At 45.3% G+C, this 16,935-nt stretch overlaps 1 protein-coding gene across 3 annotated transcripts in view; it reads right to left on the bottom strand.

The window, feature by feature from the left end:
- The window catches only part of LANCL2 (LanC like glutathione S-transferase 2), a 39,110-nt gene that overhangs the window by 547 nt on the left and 21,628 nt on the right, over nt 1-16,935 (bottom strand). For 2 of the 3 annotated variants that reach the window (XM_085852067.1, XM_085852068.1), the window contains exons 7-9: nt 16,299-16,475; nt 13,197-13,269; nt 1-5,164 (exon numbers count right to left, since the gene is read on the bottom strand). The exon at nt 1-5,164 is cut by the window's left edge and continues 547 nt beyond it. In XM_085852067.1, the coding sequence (XP_085708193.1) occupies nt 5,088-5,164; nt 13,197-13,269; nt 16,299-16,475 (327 nt within the window). In that variant the 3' untranslated portion in view covers nt 1-5,087. Of the gene's footprint in view, nt 5,165-13,196; nt 13,270-15,639; nt 15,695-16,298; nt 16,476-16,935 lie in introns of all 3 variants that reach the window. The other variant, XR_015050698.1, reaches the window with a different exon arrangement.

Consider the following 16,935-nt stretch of genomic DNA (forward strand, 5'->3'; position numbering starts at 1 on the left):
ATATACCCAAGATGTTAAAAAAAAATTCATTTTCAAATTAATATTTCAATAATTTTGAACAGACTTTTTTCATAAAGATATACACTATGAAAGAGTTCAAAGCCAAATTGATCAGCTTGTAAGAAAAGAGATACTCACACAGGAAGCAGAATCAAATGCTGGAACACTTTCTAACTGGTTGAACAAAGAAAAAGTGAAAATAAGTAAATAAATGAAGACAGTCAATGAAGTAAATGAGGGCATACAAGCTGGATATAGGTTTGAACAATATGGAAGACGTGATGAAACTGATGAACAAATGGATGACAATATTGGACAAGAGGGTGAGCCAGAGCAGCAAAGAGGTGAAACAGACAGTGAGCAAGCTGGACAGCAGCAAACAAATACCATTGTCTTTCATGATGTTGGAAGTTGGCCTTATTATCCTACGAAAGAGCGTTTGAGAACCGAATTAGTTTGGTGTGGTCCTTCCAATCTACAAAACAAAGATGGACCTTTCCCTTTTGACAAAAACTATCGGTCTCTGTCAAAAGATAGAATGTCTCAGTCTTCGAAGAACATGAGAATAGCCCTGCACATCAAGGCTTTCAATCAGTGGAAGGAACTCTTTTCAGGCTTCAAAGGAGTTATGCTCGATCAAAAACTCAAATGTGAAATAAACCAAGCAGTCACAAAGTTGAACGAAATTCTCAAATGAATACTCAATTGCATTGTGTTCCTCGCTACACAAAATCTCCCTTTCAGAAAAATCTCAGCAACAGCATGAACTCTGGGAATTTCCTTGAAACGGTGAAGCTTTTGGCAAAGTACAACTCAGTTGCTCATCAACACGTTATCAAAATTCAACAGGCAAAGCACAGTCATCTCTTACCCATCACCACAAATACAAAACGAGTTTGATTTGCTTGGCGGAAGCGGACGATCAACTATCCTCACCAACATCCATACGGCTAAATATTTTCCGATCATGTTTGACAGCATAACCGGACATGTCATTTGATGACCAGCTTTCACAAATGATTTGTTATGTGCTCATTGATGCTGATGAAGTAAAAATAATGGAATCGTTTATCGATTCCATTCCTCTCGATGGATAAACTGCTGAATCCATAACAAACCAGATACTTGCCAAGCTTCAAAAATATGACTTGGACATGCAGCATTGCTATGGTCAGAGATATGATAACACTGTAAAGATAGCTGCGGTCCGTCATGGTGTACCGAAGTGCATTCTGAGTTTGAATCCAAAAGCTACATTTGTTCCCTGTAATAACCACCGTCTAAACCTTGCAGGTGTAAATTCTGCAGGAACCACAACAAATTGTGTGACCTTTGTCGGTACAATGGAGGGGGGGGGGAGAAATACACCTTTTCTGCTTCAACTCACAGGTGGGATGTGCTCAAGAAGCATGTCTCGATCAATATTAAACAAGTCTCACCCACGATGGAGTGCAAGGCATAATTCAGTCACTGGACTCGATTCCCATCTTGAAAAATAACTGAAGCTGTTGAAGAACTGCGAGAGAGGAACATGGAAACAATGGATACAAAAGGTGATTGTGGAAGTCTTCTCATCAGCATCTTGTCATACACCTTTACTTTTGGAGCCCTGTGCTGAAGGAGATTGATCACGCCCAAAAACACCTGCAAACGCCTGGCCTTGGATTAGACCAGTGTGCATTGAAGATGGAAACCCTCTTCTTTCATGAGGAACGAGATGCACTAATCACCAGGGCTGATGCCAAGGCCAACAAATTCTGCAAAAATGGATGTTTCAACAGAACGCCGCTCAACCTCACCGCCGTCGAGTCTGGCATTTCACTCAAGCCGACTGGCAGGGTCTCCGAGCAGCCATCAAACTTAGACTGGTCTCCTATCACTACTTTCTCAAACATCAACTCATCCTGGGAATTCTTTCAAAGAAACTTGCTCTCCCTCATGCACAGATTTATCCGCTCTCGTGTTCAGTTGTCTTACCCTTCCTCCCGCCCTTGGTTTACTGAAACTTGTGGCGAGGCAGTTGTCCTGAAACAACTTGCCTTTGCCTCATGGAAAGCAAACCCAACTGAGGGCAATCTCAGTTCTTTCCACAAAGCTCGGAACAAGTGTGTATCTACCCTCCAGGAGAGCCAGAAAACAACATCTTTCTCATCTCAAGTCTGAACTCTCAAACCTCTCTCCCTCCTCAAAATCCTGGTGGCATTTAATCAAATCTGTTTCTGGTGTATGTTCCCCCTCCATCCCCTCCCTTACCTCAAATGGCCGCACTGCTGATTCCACACGTGATAAAGCTGAATGTCTAAACTCGGTGTTTGCAGCTAAATCTTGTGTCCTAAACCCATCACTATTTCTACCCACTTTACCCAGTCGCACCCAACTGTCCCTGGACTCTGTATCCTTTTCTCCTGACAAGGTGGAGAGCTTGCTTTCAAACCTCGAGTCAGATTCTGCAACCGGTCCAGACGGCATCAGCCCACGTGTCCTCAAAGCCTGCTCTTCTGCTCTTGCTCACCCTCTCTCTGTTCTATTCACCCTCTCATTTGCCCAAGGTCATCTGCCATCTGCTTGGAAATCTGCGAACATCACTGCCCTGCATAAAAAAGGTGCAAAAACAGATCCCTGTAACTTCAGACCAATCAGCCTTCTCCCAATCATCAGCAAGGTGATGGAATCCATCATCGCTTCAGACATGAAATCCTTCCTCTTCTCCAATGGCTTGATTTCCAATCATCAATTTGGTTTCAGACCAGGTCACTCTACCCTGGATATGCTGCTTCTGCTCTCCCATCAATGGATGGAGGTCCTCAATGCCAGACAGGAAATCCGAGCCGTATCCCTGGACATATCATGTGCTTTTGACACAGTCTGGCACCCTGCCCTACTCACCAAACTCTCTTCCCATGGTATTCAAGGCCATCTCCACTCATGGCTCGCAGACTTCCTCTCCTGTCGCAATCAACGTGTGGCCCTAAATGGAGTTCTTTCATCCCCTCTTCCTGTGCAGGCTGGAGTTCCTCAAGGTAGCGTTCTGGGCCCTGTTCTTTTTCTGGTTTTCATCAATGATCTCTCGGACTCTCTGGAAAATCCTCTATTTCTCTTTGCTGACGACTCCACCCTCTGCCGTACCATCTGTCATCCTCAGACCGGCAAGCAGCAGCTTCTTCGCTCATTGCAGATCTGGATAAAATCACAAACTGGTCCAACACGTGGAACATGTCTTTCAATCCAGACAAATCTCACACTCTCACTATGTCTCTTCGAAAGGACCGTTTACAAAACCCCACATCCACTTTCTCAACAATCCTCTGGAAGAAGTCTTTTCTTTCAAGCTTCTGGGTCTCACTATCTGCCATGACCTTTCCTGGGAAAGTCACATTTCCAACCTCGCCTCAAAAGCAGGTCGCCGACTGGGAATCCTCCGTCGTGCTAAGTCCTTCCTCGGCCCTCTTGAGCTCCTGACCACTTACAAAGCTTTTGTCCGTAGCCTGATGGAGTACTGCTCTCCCCTCTGGCCTGGTGCTCCTGCCTCCCACCTTTCTCGGCTTCACGCTGTCGAAACCAGGGCATTTAAGATCATCGGCATTTCCCGCAATGAAGCTGAGTCTTTGGGCCTCTCACTCAATCACCGCAGGTTGGTCGGTGGTCTTTCTGTCTTCTACCGACTCCTCCAGCCTTGCCCCCCCTGCTCTCTCTGTGATTTGTCCCCACCACATTTCCACAGGACGCTCAAGGTCCGCCAACAACCCCCTTCTGGTAAAACTACCAAAATCACGAATCACTGCTCATCTTCACTCTTTCATTCCTCTTTTTTCCCGCCTTTGGAATAAACTTCCTCACTCTATTCTTTCCCATTCTTCCCTCCAGGCTTTCAAAACAGCTGTTCACCACCACCTCTTATTTTCCCCCATCCAAATCCTCGATCTTTTCTACCCCCGATAATCCACCCAAGCCCACTTCCTTCATTTCTCCTGCTTTCCTTCCTGAAAGTCCCTGAAATGTCCATCTTCTCTTCACAATGTTCCCCGTCCCATCCCCATCCCTATCCCTCTCCCTTCCACAGTTCACCTAATGTGTCTGTTCCCCACTGTTTTGTCCTTTCCACTCCCGCCCCTCTTGTCTCATGCCTCCTTGCTGTGAGTTGTGTGTTAGCTCTCATACGAGCCTCAACCAAGGTATACAAAAAAAAAAAAGCCACATGAGACAGGAAGACAATGGCTGATGAAGGAGTAGGAGAAACACAGGAATTCTTCCAGATTCTTTGTAGTTAATTAGCCAAATCAACTCAGGAGAGCATCACTAAATCTAAATATATTCTCATTTTGAACAGTTTTCAGGGCTTTGCTGCTGAGCCCGCTGGGGAAGCTCAAAGCCCTTTCATAGGCCCCCCTCCCCCCTCCTACAACAGAAATTCCTGACGATGCCAGTGCCTGTGGGGCGTTATTATTGACCTTTCGCCCCGGACTTTACGGCCTAAACTATTCTTTCCAATAAGCTGGCACTCATTTTGCTGACCTTGGAATAATGCCAGGCTGAATCAACCTACCTTGGTGTTATTTAACAGCACAACAGGGGCTCAAACTCAAGACCCTAAGAACATAAGCCAGCCACCAGGCTTGCATCTGGAAGAAGCTGCACCTTTCATTCAACTCAATTGCTTATGAAGAAAAAGTAATCATCAGGCAGTTCCTCAAATGATGAAGCATTCATTAAAGTTAACCAGTTCATAATTATTTGTAACTTCAGTAAGCATATCCATAAGATAATTAATTGCTCTAAAGCTGGAGAGCTCCTGGCAATAGCCAGGAAGGTTAAAATGGAATTCCAGGCAAACCGTCCCACACTACTGGCACACATGCACCTAACACCGGCAAATAAGTATCTTTATCCAAGTAAAGTGCATAGTGCGGTCCTGAAAATACTGCTTGTAGCAGATTCCACAGCATGCTTGGGATTCAAAATAAATCAAAAACTTCCCAATCCCCAACCAGTCAAAACAATAACAACAACAACAAAAAAAAAGATGACCATATGAACACATTTAAGTCAGACGATGGAACAGATGTTGGCAGAGGAAGCAGGAAAAAGGCTCAGAGTTCAAAGGCTGGGAACTTTGCAGTGTTTGGGTCGAGCATGTCCAGCAGGAAGTGGATGGTTCCTGCCATACCTGTGGAATGACATCACCGTGCATAAAGAATCCAATCGTCTGGCAAACAGTTCCAAGAGCAATATTAATAAACACAGTGTGCTTTTCAAGTCACAAAGTTTGAACAACCGTTACTCGAATGTTGGTTTTTCAAAACTACACACAAGAACCAAGTTGTGTGGCAGGGAGAGTAAAAACAAAACTACAATCAGCCAGATTATCAGGTCAAGTATTGAATGAATGATATTATGGTTTTGGAAATGTACCCCAGGGCAGAGCAAACATGGACACGTTGGAGACTAGAGGATGAGTTATTTCATTAGTATATGTGTAGGTAGACCTCTGCCCCATGTCTAAGGGTTTGGGGGTGGGGGGGGGGACATGCATCGAGCTTAGTTTGTGTATCTCTGGTGTGATGTCTTTCCCCCCCATCCCCCACTGCTCCTTTCAATACCCCATTGGTCTTACCTTCAACCCCACAGTCAGTCGGTCATCCCTCAGTCCGTCTGCATCCCTCTCCATTACCACTCTATCCGCACATTATTTTATCAAGTATATTCGGTCCATCTGTGGTCATTAATACCTTCACCGCATCAGTCTTTGTTCCATCTATAAAGCACAATGCTTGCTGCATTCGTCAGAGTACAACACTCTTCCCATACACAATAAAGTACTGTGCTTCTCGCATGAGAATGGTACGTGCAGTGCAAACGACATTTGCACATGCAGGGAGGGACTGGGGACGCCTGACGAGTCTTTCACATGCAAGGGGTGGGGTGAGGGCTCCGTTACAAGGCTCCCTCGGACAGTGGGATTTTCCACAAGCTGCATCGTGGACCTGCCCACATCGGATGCGCACCAATGAGAAAGAGTCTCCCAGGAGACGAGACAGAAAAAGCAATGTCCTGTGAGGAGAAAAGAGCTCAGAGCTTGTCCTCGTCATAAAAGCTCGTCCTGCGAGGAATAGAAAGGAGCGGAGAGAAGGAAGGAGCTCATAGTGCGGAGGAGAGCAAGGAGAAAGGCCAGAACACAGCTTGGTGCGCGTGGAGCTGTTTGTCCCGGGTGCATTGCAGGAACGGAGCAGCGTGCTGTTGGCATATCTGGGATGCCGGAGAGGACTTGCTTACAGGTGCTGGACACCTCAGGGATAATACGGCTAGCGTCCCATCGCACCGCATCACCACTCCACTGCCAATCTTCCCCATCCCCCCCCCCCTCCAGTATAATTTGGATGGGCACAGCCCTGTTAGGCTGTGAGGTGAGGGAAGGAGTCTACTCCATGATTTCATTTTTCTTTTCTCACCTCCTCAGGTAAACGAAGGTCAATTTTCAATCCTTTAGAGTTGACGAGGTTAAGTGACGTTTGCGGATGCTGAGCAACCCACCAGACCGCAGAGTTATCCACAGCTGGTGGCCTCAGGACCGGGCGTTCGGAAGGAACGCAAGGGCTTCCCCTCGTATCAAACCTCGAACCCCGAGGCCGTAACGAGATGAGTGCTTGAATCGAGGAGGGTAACTCTCATTGTTTTCGATTAGGGATGGACGATGTCAACACCGACGACATACCTCTGTTTTTCATACTTCCACATCCTCCATTTTCTCTTCCACAACCCTCAGTGCATTCATACATGCCCATGCACACCTCCACACACTGACGGTCAAACAACTGGTTTTAAGATACATTAGCAAGTTTGTTTAAATTCTGCTCATCCTCCAAGAGCCATAAACAATAGCTATTTTAACAACCCCAACCACCTCTCCCCATGACTACCTGTTCCCTTCACCACCCTTGCCCCCTCCCATCCACTCTTATAACCCACCCCTCCCTTTTATTCCACATTCCCATGCCATGGCACTTATGTCGATGGGTCCTTAAATAGCTTTAATTGTAATTATTTGCCTGCGTGCACGACTTGACGATACACGTGACAATTTTTGCAAGACCGTCCAAAAACATTCCGATTTTTGGAAGGTCGAAGGAACAACATGCAGATAGGATCTTCAAACTCGCACACTTGCTTTCGGAGCTATCTCGTATCGTCTGGTCTCGGTTTGATTCCCGACCTGACTATAAAACAGTTATCTTGATGCTTTGCCGGGATGCTGTTGGATCAGTGAGGACATGTTTCGAAGTGGGAGCTAAACCGGCTGTACCAAATGCTAGCATTCACTTGATGTTAAAGAATCCCATGCCTGTAGATGCAAATCACGAATGGCTTGGAGGGATCATTTCAAAGCAACTCGTGGGCTCGTTGGTCTGATGGACCAAGTTTTCATTGGTCTTCACAGCCTTTTTGCATACCAGCCTTCTGCACTGATTGAGCATGAGCAATTGCCTTTCACCAAGCCCACATGTGCTTGGGGCCAGCATGAGGATTAAATATTCATTATTATTATTGTTGTAAATATTAATATATGCAATGCTACAATGTTGTCATTGTTTTTTGTTATTTATTTTGTAATTTGAATGCCATGCCATGCATGGCAAGGACATATTAAGATGCTAAATATACCTTAACATGGTGTGCGTTTAAAACATGGGAATTCTAACGGGATTTTTTTTTTTTAGTTACTGAACCTAATCAATTCAGGAGGTCGTGCCGATGATTTTGGTGCATTCAATTGCACATCAGAATGCTCTAGCAGAACTCCAGAAAAGACATCTCCAACACACACACACGTTTTCCTTAAAGGGTCTACAGAGCCTTGTGGGTCCTCGAGGCTCTTCAAAGGTTATCAAAGTTCGAAGGGGTCTCAGCAATCTAAAGGGTCAAAAGGTAAATTGCAATAGTGTGTAATTAATGAATAGATGAATGCATGGGTGAAACTGCACAACTTTTGAAAAAAAGGAACGAGATTTTCCTCGGGGAGGGGGTCTGGGGATATGCTCCCCCAGAAAATTTTGAAAAATTGTGATCCTATCCATATTGTAGCAAAAAAAAAAAACGACGCAAGTGAAAGTGATATTTGGGAAAGAATTTTTTTTTAATTTCCCCTCAATATTCATTGCTGGAGCCTAGTATTGGCTTCACGGTTAGGGTGGCTGGCTTAAGATGTTAGGCTCTTGGATTTGAGCCCCTCTCCTGCTGTTGAATCAACACCAGGCGGGTTGACTCAGCCCATCATCCTTCCGAGGTTAGTAAAATGAGTAACAGTGAGCACTGCATCAGCATTGGCCAGCGGTCGGAGTCGTGAAGGTATATGTGACGGGAATACATCCGAAAGGAGTAAAAATGCCACAAGGGAATGGTATGTTGCCGAGGTACTTAGCTGAGTAGCCCTCTGGAACCCGGCAGGGCTGAAGGAAGGAATGTTTATGAAGGATCAAAGGAGAAATTGACTCTGGACTCTTCAGAAAAGCTACACCAACCTGCCGTGCAAGGCAACACGAGACGTGCAAGGTACCACCAAGGCAAAGAAGAGCTCTTTACACACGAGCGACAAGGTGCCGCCAATATCAGGTGAAGAATCCTTACCAGCGAAACTCCATGATAAGGGTTGCCCTTTTCAGCACACCAGGCACAGATCTCCATAGAAAGGAATGCGTCTGATAGACACCAACAAATGGTGGTTGTTCGTGTCTAAAATGCCAAGCAGGTGGATCTTCAGGGTGGAAGGAAAAGACGTCCACGGTATTCGGAATGCAAATCCATCCTTTATTCCAACCATGACCGACAAACCTGCTGGTGTTTCTTGGGGTTGCACCCGGTTCTGGAAAATCCCCGATCAACCCGAGCTCGAGAATATTTACATACAACATGAAACGCAAAATGCCGCCGCGACAGATCACAATGGCACGCAAGTTCTCCTTGACCTTTTGTGAGACTATTGAAGAATAGTACAGGCATTTTAGCAGAAATATTTGGTCAACCTCCCACAAATTGTAACAAAAGCAAACTCAACAGATTTTGATTCCTGGATATGTCCTCAGTGAGAGAAAAAAAAAAGTTCTAAGGGATCCTCTGGGGGGAAAGTCCTGAAATCATGGAAATGCAATATGGCAACCACCCGGCTTGGGGTAAAAATAGTAAAAGAGGGTAAAATAAAAAATTATAGCTTTTTTGTCAAAAAGTCAATTTTTTGTTCCGAAAAAAAAAAAATATTTACCTGATACTGATTTTGGCTCCTGGACAAAAAAAGAAACGTTGAAGACACAAGATGAAATCAAGTTTACGGCAATACAATATAATTATGTAAATCATTGAAACATGACAAAATTCACAATTCCACTCGGGGCAATCACATCTGCCTGAAGAAGGTTTCGAAATGAAAATGAAAATTCGCATTAAACTCAGAAACTACATCCATTATAAAGTTACTATACATGTTGAGAAAAATCAAGCGTATTAAAGTTAGAACTCGACAATGTCGTCATCATCCTCATCATTGTCACATGGATTGTTTGTGCAGCCAGAGCCCCTGCAGTTTCCACAAGCTGGAGTGCACTCGATGTTGTGCAACATCTCATGGTGCTACATTCAGCCTGGCAGTTGCACCTAATGACACGTAACATCTTTTCAGGAGCTGGAGCTATTGATGTCTGAAGTGGCACAAAACCCTCGTCACACTTCTGTCAACCCCAGTCTGTGGAAGAAGTATGCAAGTCTGATGTCTTGAAACAAATCAAAGACCACCTTCAGAAGCATGCCGAGTCTGCAAAGATATCTTCTAGAACTTCAGCGCTCTGGGTTCAGTATATGGACATGCTCGACATTCTACGCAAATACATCCGGGCAAAGCGCACTGGGAACTGGCACTACATCTACAGGCACTACATCTTGGCACTACATCTACAGGCCATCCAGGAAATGCTGCCTTACCTGGCAGCCTCGGGCCACAACCTGCATGCCAAATCTGCGAGGGTGTATCTGCAGCAGATGTCCAACCTCAAAACTCAACATCCCATTGTCCAACAACGTTTTGATGAAGGGTTCCATGTGGTTTGACAAAGTGATCACCTGTGGGCAGGTCTTTCATCTGACCTGATGTTAGACCAGTTCTGATGTTGATCTCCTGATGAGAAGTTTGAAGACCAGCGAGGGGCTCACACAAGGGCAAGGAATGACAGAGCAACAATGGCTGGTATGGCTACTATCAATGCCTGCCTGTGCAGAAATAAACCAGGCAATGCAAGAGCTCACAGGTGTGAACAACAACACTGGAGAGCAGAAGGACATGACCAAGGCAAGACAATCTCGTGACTGGAAGGACACACTATCAGCTCTTCAGTATTTACAGGAACGAAATCCATTCAGTAGTGATCCACGTCTGAGGAACATTGCCAATGGAGTTCATGCACACCCCACCGTCAACGTCGATACAGCACATGCTGTAGGAGCCAAAATATTGAAATCTATGGATGGGAAAACACCTGCCGAGTAAACATTTAAGAGGAAAGACCAAGTTGTCATCCTCGGCATTAAGTCATCCGTCAAGATTAATGGAGAGCAAGTCCAGGTTGACCCACAACTCCTCTTCCAGAGACTGATCACTGTTGCACAGACAGCAGAAGAACTGGAGTCTGCCTTCAAATATGAACTGTGTAGCTATCCACCAGCCCTCTTTGATTCCTCTCTTCAGCTCCAAGAAGCATACAAGCCAGTCTTTGCTGATGCCATCTGGGATCTTCGTGGATCCGATATCTCCAATGATGGGCAACAGTATGTTTTGGATGGCGGGGCACTTGTTCAATGCATTCCATGGTCTCGTGGATCTACATACAGAGTCATATGCCACCAGTACACTGATTATGTAACGAAGAAGTACGGAGATGCCATAGTCGTGTTTGATGGTTATGAGAGTACCAACACGAAGGACATGACACACCAGAGATGGTCTAAAGGGAATGCTGGCACAACTGTGACATTTACAACTGACATGCGTCTCACAATGAAGAAGGAACAGTATCTTGCCAATAAGCAGAATAAACAGCGATTCATTTTTATGTTGAGTGAAGAGCTTCAGAAGAAGAACTGTGAGACACACCATGCCTCAGGGGATGCTGATCTCCTGATTGTACTGAAGGCCGTGCAGTCTGCTACTGTCACCAACACTGTGTTAGTTGGTGATGACACAGACCTCCTCGTCCTCCTATGCTACCATGCAAGCTTCGAATCCCATGACCTCTTCTTTTGTCCCGAGCCAAAGAAGAACACGAAGAAGCCTCGCATCTGGAACATCAAGGCCACAAAGAAAATGATTGGTACAGACATATGCAAGCACATACTGTTTCTACATGCAGTTCTTGGGTGTGACATGACATCTCGTCTTCATGGGATTGGAAAGGGAGCTTCCCTCCAAAAGTTCAAAGCAAACAACACATTCCGTGAGCAGGCCAAGGTTTTTGATACATATCCAGCTTCCGTATGTGATGTGGCAGATGCAGGAGAAAAAAAACATTGGTGATAATCTACAACGGAAAGTCAACTGACACCCTGGACACCCTCCGGTATCAGCGGTACTGGGACAAGGTGGCTTGGAGCTCCTCTGACGTGCAACCACAGACGTTACCACCAACATCAGAAGCAGCAATGTATTACAGCCTGTGCGTGTATCTGCAAGTCCAAGAATGGAAGGGATGTGTAGATGAACTTCTTCTGACAGACTGGGGTTGGCAGAAGTGTGATGAGGGTTTTGTGCCACTTCAGACATCAATAGGTCCAGCTCCTGAAAAGATGTTACGTGTCATGAGGTGCAACTGCCAGGCTTAATGTAGCACCATGAGATGCACAACATTGAGTGCACTCCAGCTTGTGGAAACTGTAGGGGCTCTGGCTGCACAAACACTCCATGTGACAATGATGAGGATGATGACGACATTGTCGAGTTCTAACTTTAATACGCTTGATTTTTCTCAACATGTATAGTAACTTTATAATGGATGTAGTTTCTGAGTTTAATGCGAATTTTCATTTTCATTTTGAAACCTTCGTCAGGCAGATGTGATTGCCCCGAGTGGAATTGTGAATTTTGTCATGTTTCAATGATTTACATAATTATATTGTATTGCCATAGACCTGATTTCATCTTGTGTCTTCAATATTTCTTTTTTTTTTTTGTCCAGGAGCCAAAATCAGTATCAGATTAAAAAAAAAAATTGGGGGGGATGAAAAAGACATTTTTGGACAAAAAAGCCATAATTTTTTTATTTTACCCTCAATACATTTCACTTTTTTATAATTATCATTGTATATCAATATACTGACCACAACTAGAAACAATCAGAATGCAGAAAAAAACATATATTTACATATTAAAATATCAATCTTTACAATTTTCTCATTTTCCCTGAAGCCGGGTGGCGGCCATATTGGATTTCCATGATTTCAGGACTTTCCCCCCGGAGGATCCCTTAGGACTTTTTTTCTGTCACCAAGGACATATCCAGGAATCAAAATCTGTTGAGTTTGCTTTTGTTGCAATTTGTGGGAGGTCATCCGACATTTTGACTGTACTAAAGAATTATATGGAATGATAAATAGTAACTCCCTTCTCAGTGATAACTCTATCAGTCTTCTGCAGCTATTATGAATCACCCACGTGGGATGAATGAATGTCACAGCCGTCCATTCCGATCGGGGAAACCCCGCATCCCCGCCTTTTCCTTTTCCCAGTCCCTCTGTCTTCTTTAAACTTAATCTCCATAGATTTTCATTCCAAACGTCATCATTCCAATGACAAATTAATACTACACGATTAATATCACAAAATACAATGTTAACAAACACTCGCGATGTAAACATGGGGAAATGCCATTCCAACGTGCTAACCAGTAGATGGATTTGCCGGTGAATAAAAGCGGATGCGCAACACCGACGTACACACATGATCTCCTGCCTAGCGGATGTCTAATCGCGGTAACGCACTTGCAAACTTTTGTACCCGGGTAACTTCTACAAAAACGGTTCATAATAAAAAACTACCGTGGGAGCAATTCACATAATCGTGGTCACGATGCGTCATTGCGTTGGCATTGCACCCCATCCAGATGAAATGGGTTCAGAAACGAATTATCAAAGCTAGAAAAAAGAAAGAAAGGCACGTACGCACACACCTTCGAACAAGGAGAATGGGCGGTCAGCAATCCTGCAACCATGGGTGCCATAGTCCAAACACCACTCAGCAAACTGCGAGGGGGAAAGATGGCAGTTATTGCTCAGCAAAGTTAAATTAAAAATAAAAAGCCTTGGCAGCAAGGCAGATATTGTAGCTTGCACATCTCTGCGCTCAAATAAACAAATAAAAATGAGGAACAAGCATGATGATGGAATACACTGTAAAGAACAAGTAAAACAATTGGGGAAAAGTTTGTGCTTGAGATTGGGAAAAAAAAATAACAAATAATAAAATAGAATAAAGAGTTTGAAACTTGAAGCACAATATTGTTACGGTTGTGGAAATTCGCATTACACCATAAAGCATCCTCAGGTGAGAAATATCGGTAAGTCCATGTGTAGATAGCCCAAACCCGTTGTATAGAGGGAATATGTGCGATTCATCCGGGCTGCGAAGCTTTGAGTTAGCCATTTTTCTTTCTCTATTGTTATTTTCGACCATTAAGCCACCATCAACAATGCCCGCCAACCACCAAACAACCATGTCCAACCCTCACCACAACGACCACCACCATCTTCGCCACTACCCGCACTTATGAACGCCGTCCACCACGGACCACGCGACGATGATTTCCGTGGTGGAAAACGTCCAGGAACACACGCAGGATTGCCAGAAGAAAAGCTCTTGCGGACTTTTCCCGCCTGATCTTCCCCGCGCTTTGGAGTGGAGGAAGGGCGATGCAGGTCAAAAGTCAGAGGTCATGTAAGGGAAGGGTCTCATTTTGGGGGAATAATTCCCTGGCCCCGAGCCAAAACTGACTCCCCCGGCCCCCGTATGGCGCGGGGTGGAGGGAGAACAAGAGGGCACGCCCCCCTTCGAGAGGCTTCTTGCAGAAGCTCGAAGGAAGGCGGGGCCGAAAACGGGGCGGAGCCCGCCCGACAAAAAGGTGGAGAGAGGTCGAAGAGAGAGAGAGAGCAGTTGGAATTGGGGTGGTCGTGAGTTAGTTGTGAGGTCGTCCTTGGTGGCTCAGTGGTAGAATTCTCGCCTGCCACGCGGGAGGCGCGGACATGAGACGCGGCAGAGCTGGCTGTGGGGCGTGAGCCTACGCGTCCGGACGAGGAGTGCCGGAGAGGGTTCGCCGGCCGCGTGAGAAATTGGAACCAGGTGCGACCACGCTGAGGTCGCGGGAGGGGGACTCGACCGCGCGCAGGGAAGTCACGACTTTCTTTTCTTTGGGGTTTTGTGTAAATGTGTGTGTGTGGCGCCAATCCGACAAGTAGAACTTTTATTTGGTTGCCCTTTTTATTTGGTTGTAGCTCTGCATCGTATTGCATTTGCTTTTGTTGCATCTTGTATGGCTGTATATACGTGCTTGTGTGTGTGTAAATAAAGTGCATTGCTTGTTGAACTGTTTTCCCGCTTTGCTTCGTCTCCTTCCTTTTATTGAATCTCCATCTTGCATCACGTAAGGGATCGATAGTGGGTTTAAAACGCCCGGTAATTAAATCGGAACCGTCAAGGCCGACGATTACTCCGCTCGGTTATCCCTGTAATACGGAACGAACCGCTTAAGCGGTTCGTGTCCGGAGTCGGCCTGTGGCGTGGTACGATCGACTGGTCGACCACTCGCACAGGTACTTAGGTAGGTCGAATTTGGCGAGCAACCCTATCCTGCGCGGTGGGCAATTGGCACGATCGTGGTGAGGTTAAACCCCCACCCGTGACTGGCTCCGGGCGGTAGTTTCTCGGAGGGTCATGACTGAATTGTCCGTTCCAGTGGGCGACGTGTCGCGATTCAAGTTACGTGGCCGATCGCACGCCAGAATTCGCAACAATATATTTTTTGGCTAAATAAGAGGTTGGGGTCTATAGTCAGAATCAATGGTCAAATCAGCATGCATATTTGTTTGAGTTTGGTTGGATGTCAATTTCTTTGTTCGTTTATGGAACAAATCAGATTTTTTTTTATTACAGGGTCGAAGGCTCGTGGAGGAGTTGTGACGCAAATCACACATTTGACAACACTGGACTTCACTGTCCACAAACAATCGTTGACATTGGGGAAGGTGATGCAACTTGTCGGTTCAACGGAGTGTTGTGGGTTCCAGTGACACAATCTCGTGACACCGCTTTTCTCTCCGCAGTCAACAGGGGCAATTCACGGATTTTAAGATACAAAACCGAGTTTGCTTGCTTGATGCAAGCTACACCCCTCAACTCAGAAAGGGGGCACGGAAAGCTCCACCCCTTCCAGCAAGATAATTTGGGGCGGCCAGAAGTAATGAAGACTACTTGGGTTAATTGCATCTTTAAATCCCCCCCCCCACACACACCCCCTCAAAGTTTTATTTTCTTTGCATGAATGATGCAAATGCCAAATCCACTCAAAAATTTCGGAAATGCTTCAAGACATTAAATTATTACCTGCCTATGATATTTACCTTTGCTTTCAACATAAAAGTTGAACTCCACTTCAAATGCGCACTCCATACCGACCTGTAGGGTGGGTGAACAGCTCGTCGAGATAGAGATTTTTTATGAGCACAGCAGGGTTTGTGAGCGTACAGTATTGTTTTTACTGATTGGCATTGTGTGGGCTGCTCGAAAGGTTATACCGAGACACTACCGCCCACCCCCTTCTCCCCACAGCCCCAAACAAAATTCTCACACCTATTTTTTGTTTTTGTGATACTTTACCCAAATGAATAGTCGAGCAGCAGTTCCAATTTTTATCAGAATAAAGCTTAACCTGGGCTGTTGTAAAATTTTCACAATGGCAAAAAAAAGAAGCGATTAACCTCGCTCCACATTTTACATGGAGTTGAAATTTGTTCATCAAAATGGGATTATCAAACAAAAGCAACATTTGTTCCAACAGGATTGTACCATGCAGCGTCCTCGTTTGGTCGGGCATCATGAAACCAAGTATCAGTCATCAGGTGGATGATAAGGTTGTTTAAACTCTGTTTCCCCATTCATACATGCAAATCTATTTTGTAAAACAACAAACATGTTTAGCCAATGGTTTCAATCAATTAGCTTTTGCATGTTCAAAACAAAAAACAAAAAACAACCAAACTCCAAAGTTGAGCGTATGCACCTTGCAGGCATGGTATAGATGGCGTTGATCACCCGTGGCACGGTACAATGCCAAGAAGGCGTAGCCATTTCCAGCAGTGCCATGGCACAGGCCATACCCTTTATACAGCAACCCTCGCTGCCATATCAAGTCTCCGCATTCCACTGCCTCACGAAGGTATTTCTCCTCTTTAAAGACCTGCATGAAACATAATGGGACAGTGCGAGGCTTGGATCAGGAAGGGAAAGGTGACAGAATATACTGTTGCGGTTCTCGGAACTGCATGCATACAACAGATAGGTGACCCAACACAGTTATTCCATTATTAAACGTGTCGATAGTCCCTTTACTTTTGTTTAGCGGGACAACAAGGGAGTGCGTTGCGATGATCCAATAGCAAGGGTTGCTTAAATCATTTTCTCCTTCATTTCGTCACTACTCTTCTTTTCGTCTGATTATTCCTGAGGTGAATCAGCCACATGCGCCTTCGCTGTAAGGTGGGCCTCATGGAGGCCAGCGCGTCGGCGCCGCTGTGAGGGAACTGCTGCACAGAGATCCTCGTTCCTGTGCGAGCCCTGGGTCTGGCGTGTGTGGCGAGTCATGTAGTGCGCTTGGCAGTGCAGGATTAACGACTCGAGCTTCCGATGATCTGGGGAAG

Source organism: Eptatretus burgeri, chromosome 13 (assembly GCF_056783735.1).
Source record: "Eptatretus burgeri isolate ZD-2024b chromosome 13, Ebu_testis_v1, whole genome shotgun sequence".
Taxonomy (NCBI): Eukaryota; Metazoa; Chordata; class Myxini; order Myxiniformes; family Myxinidae; genus Eptatretus; species Eptatretus burgeri.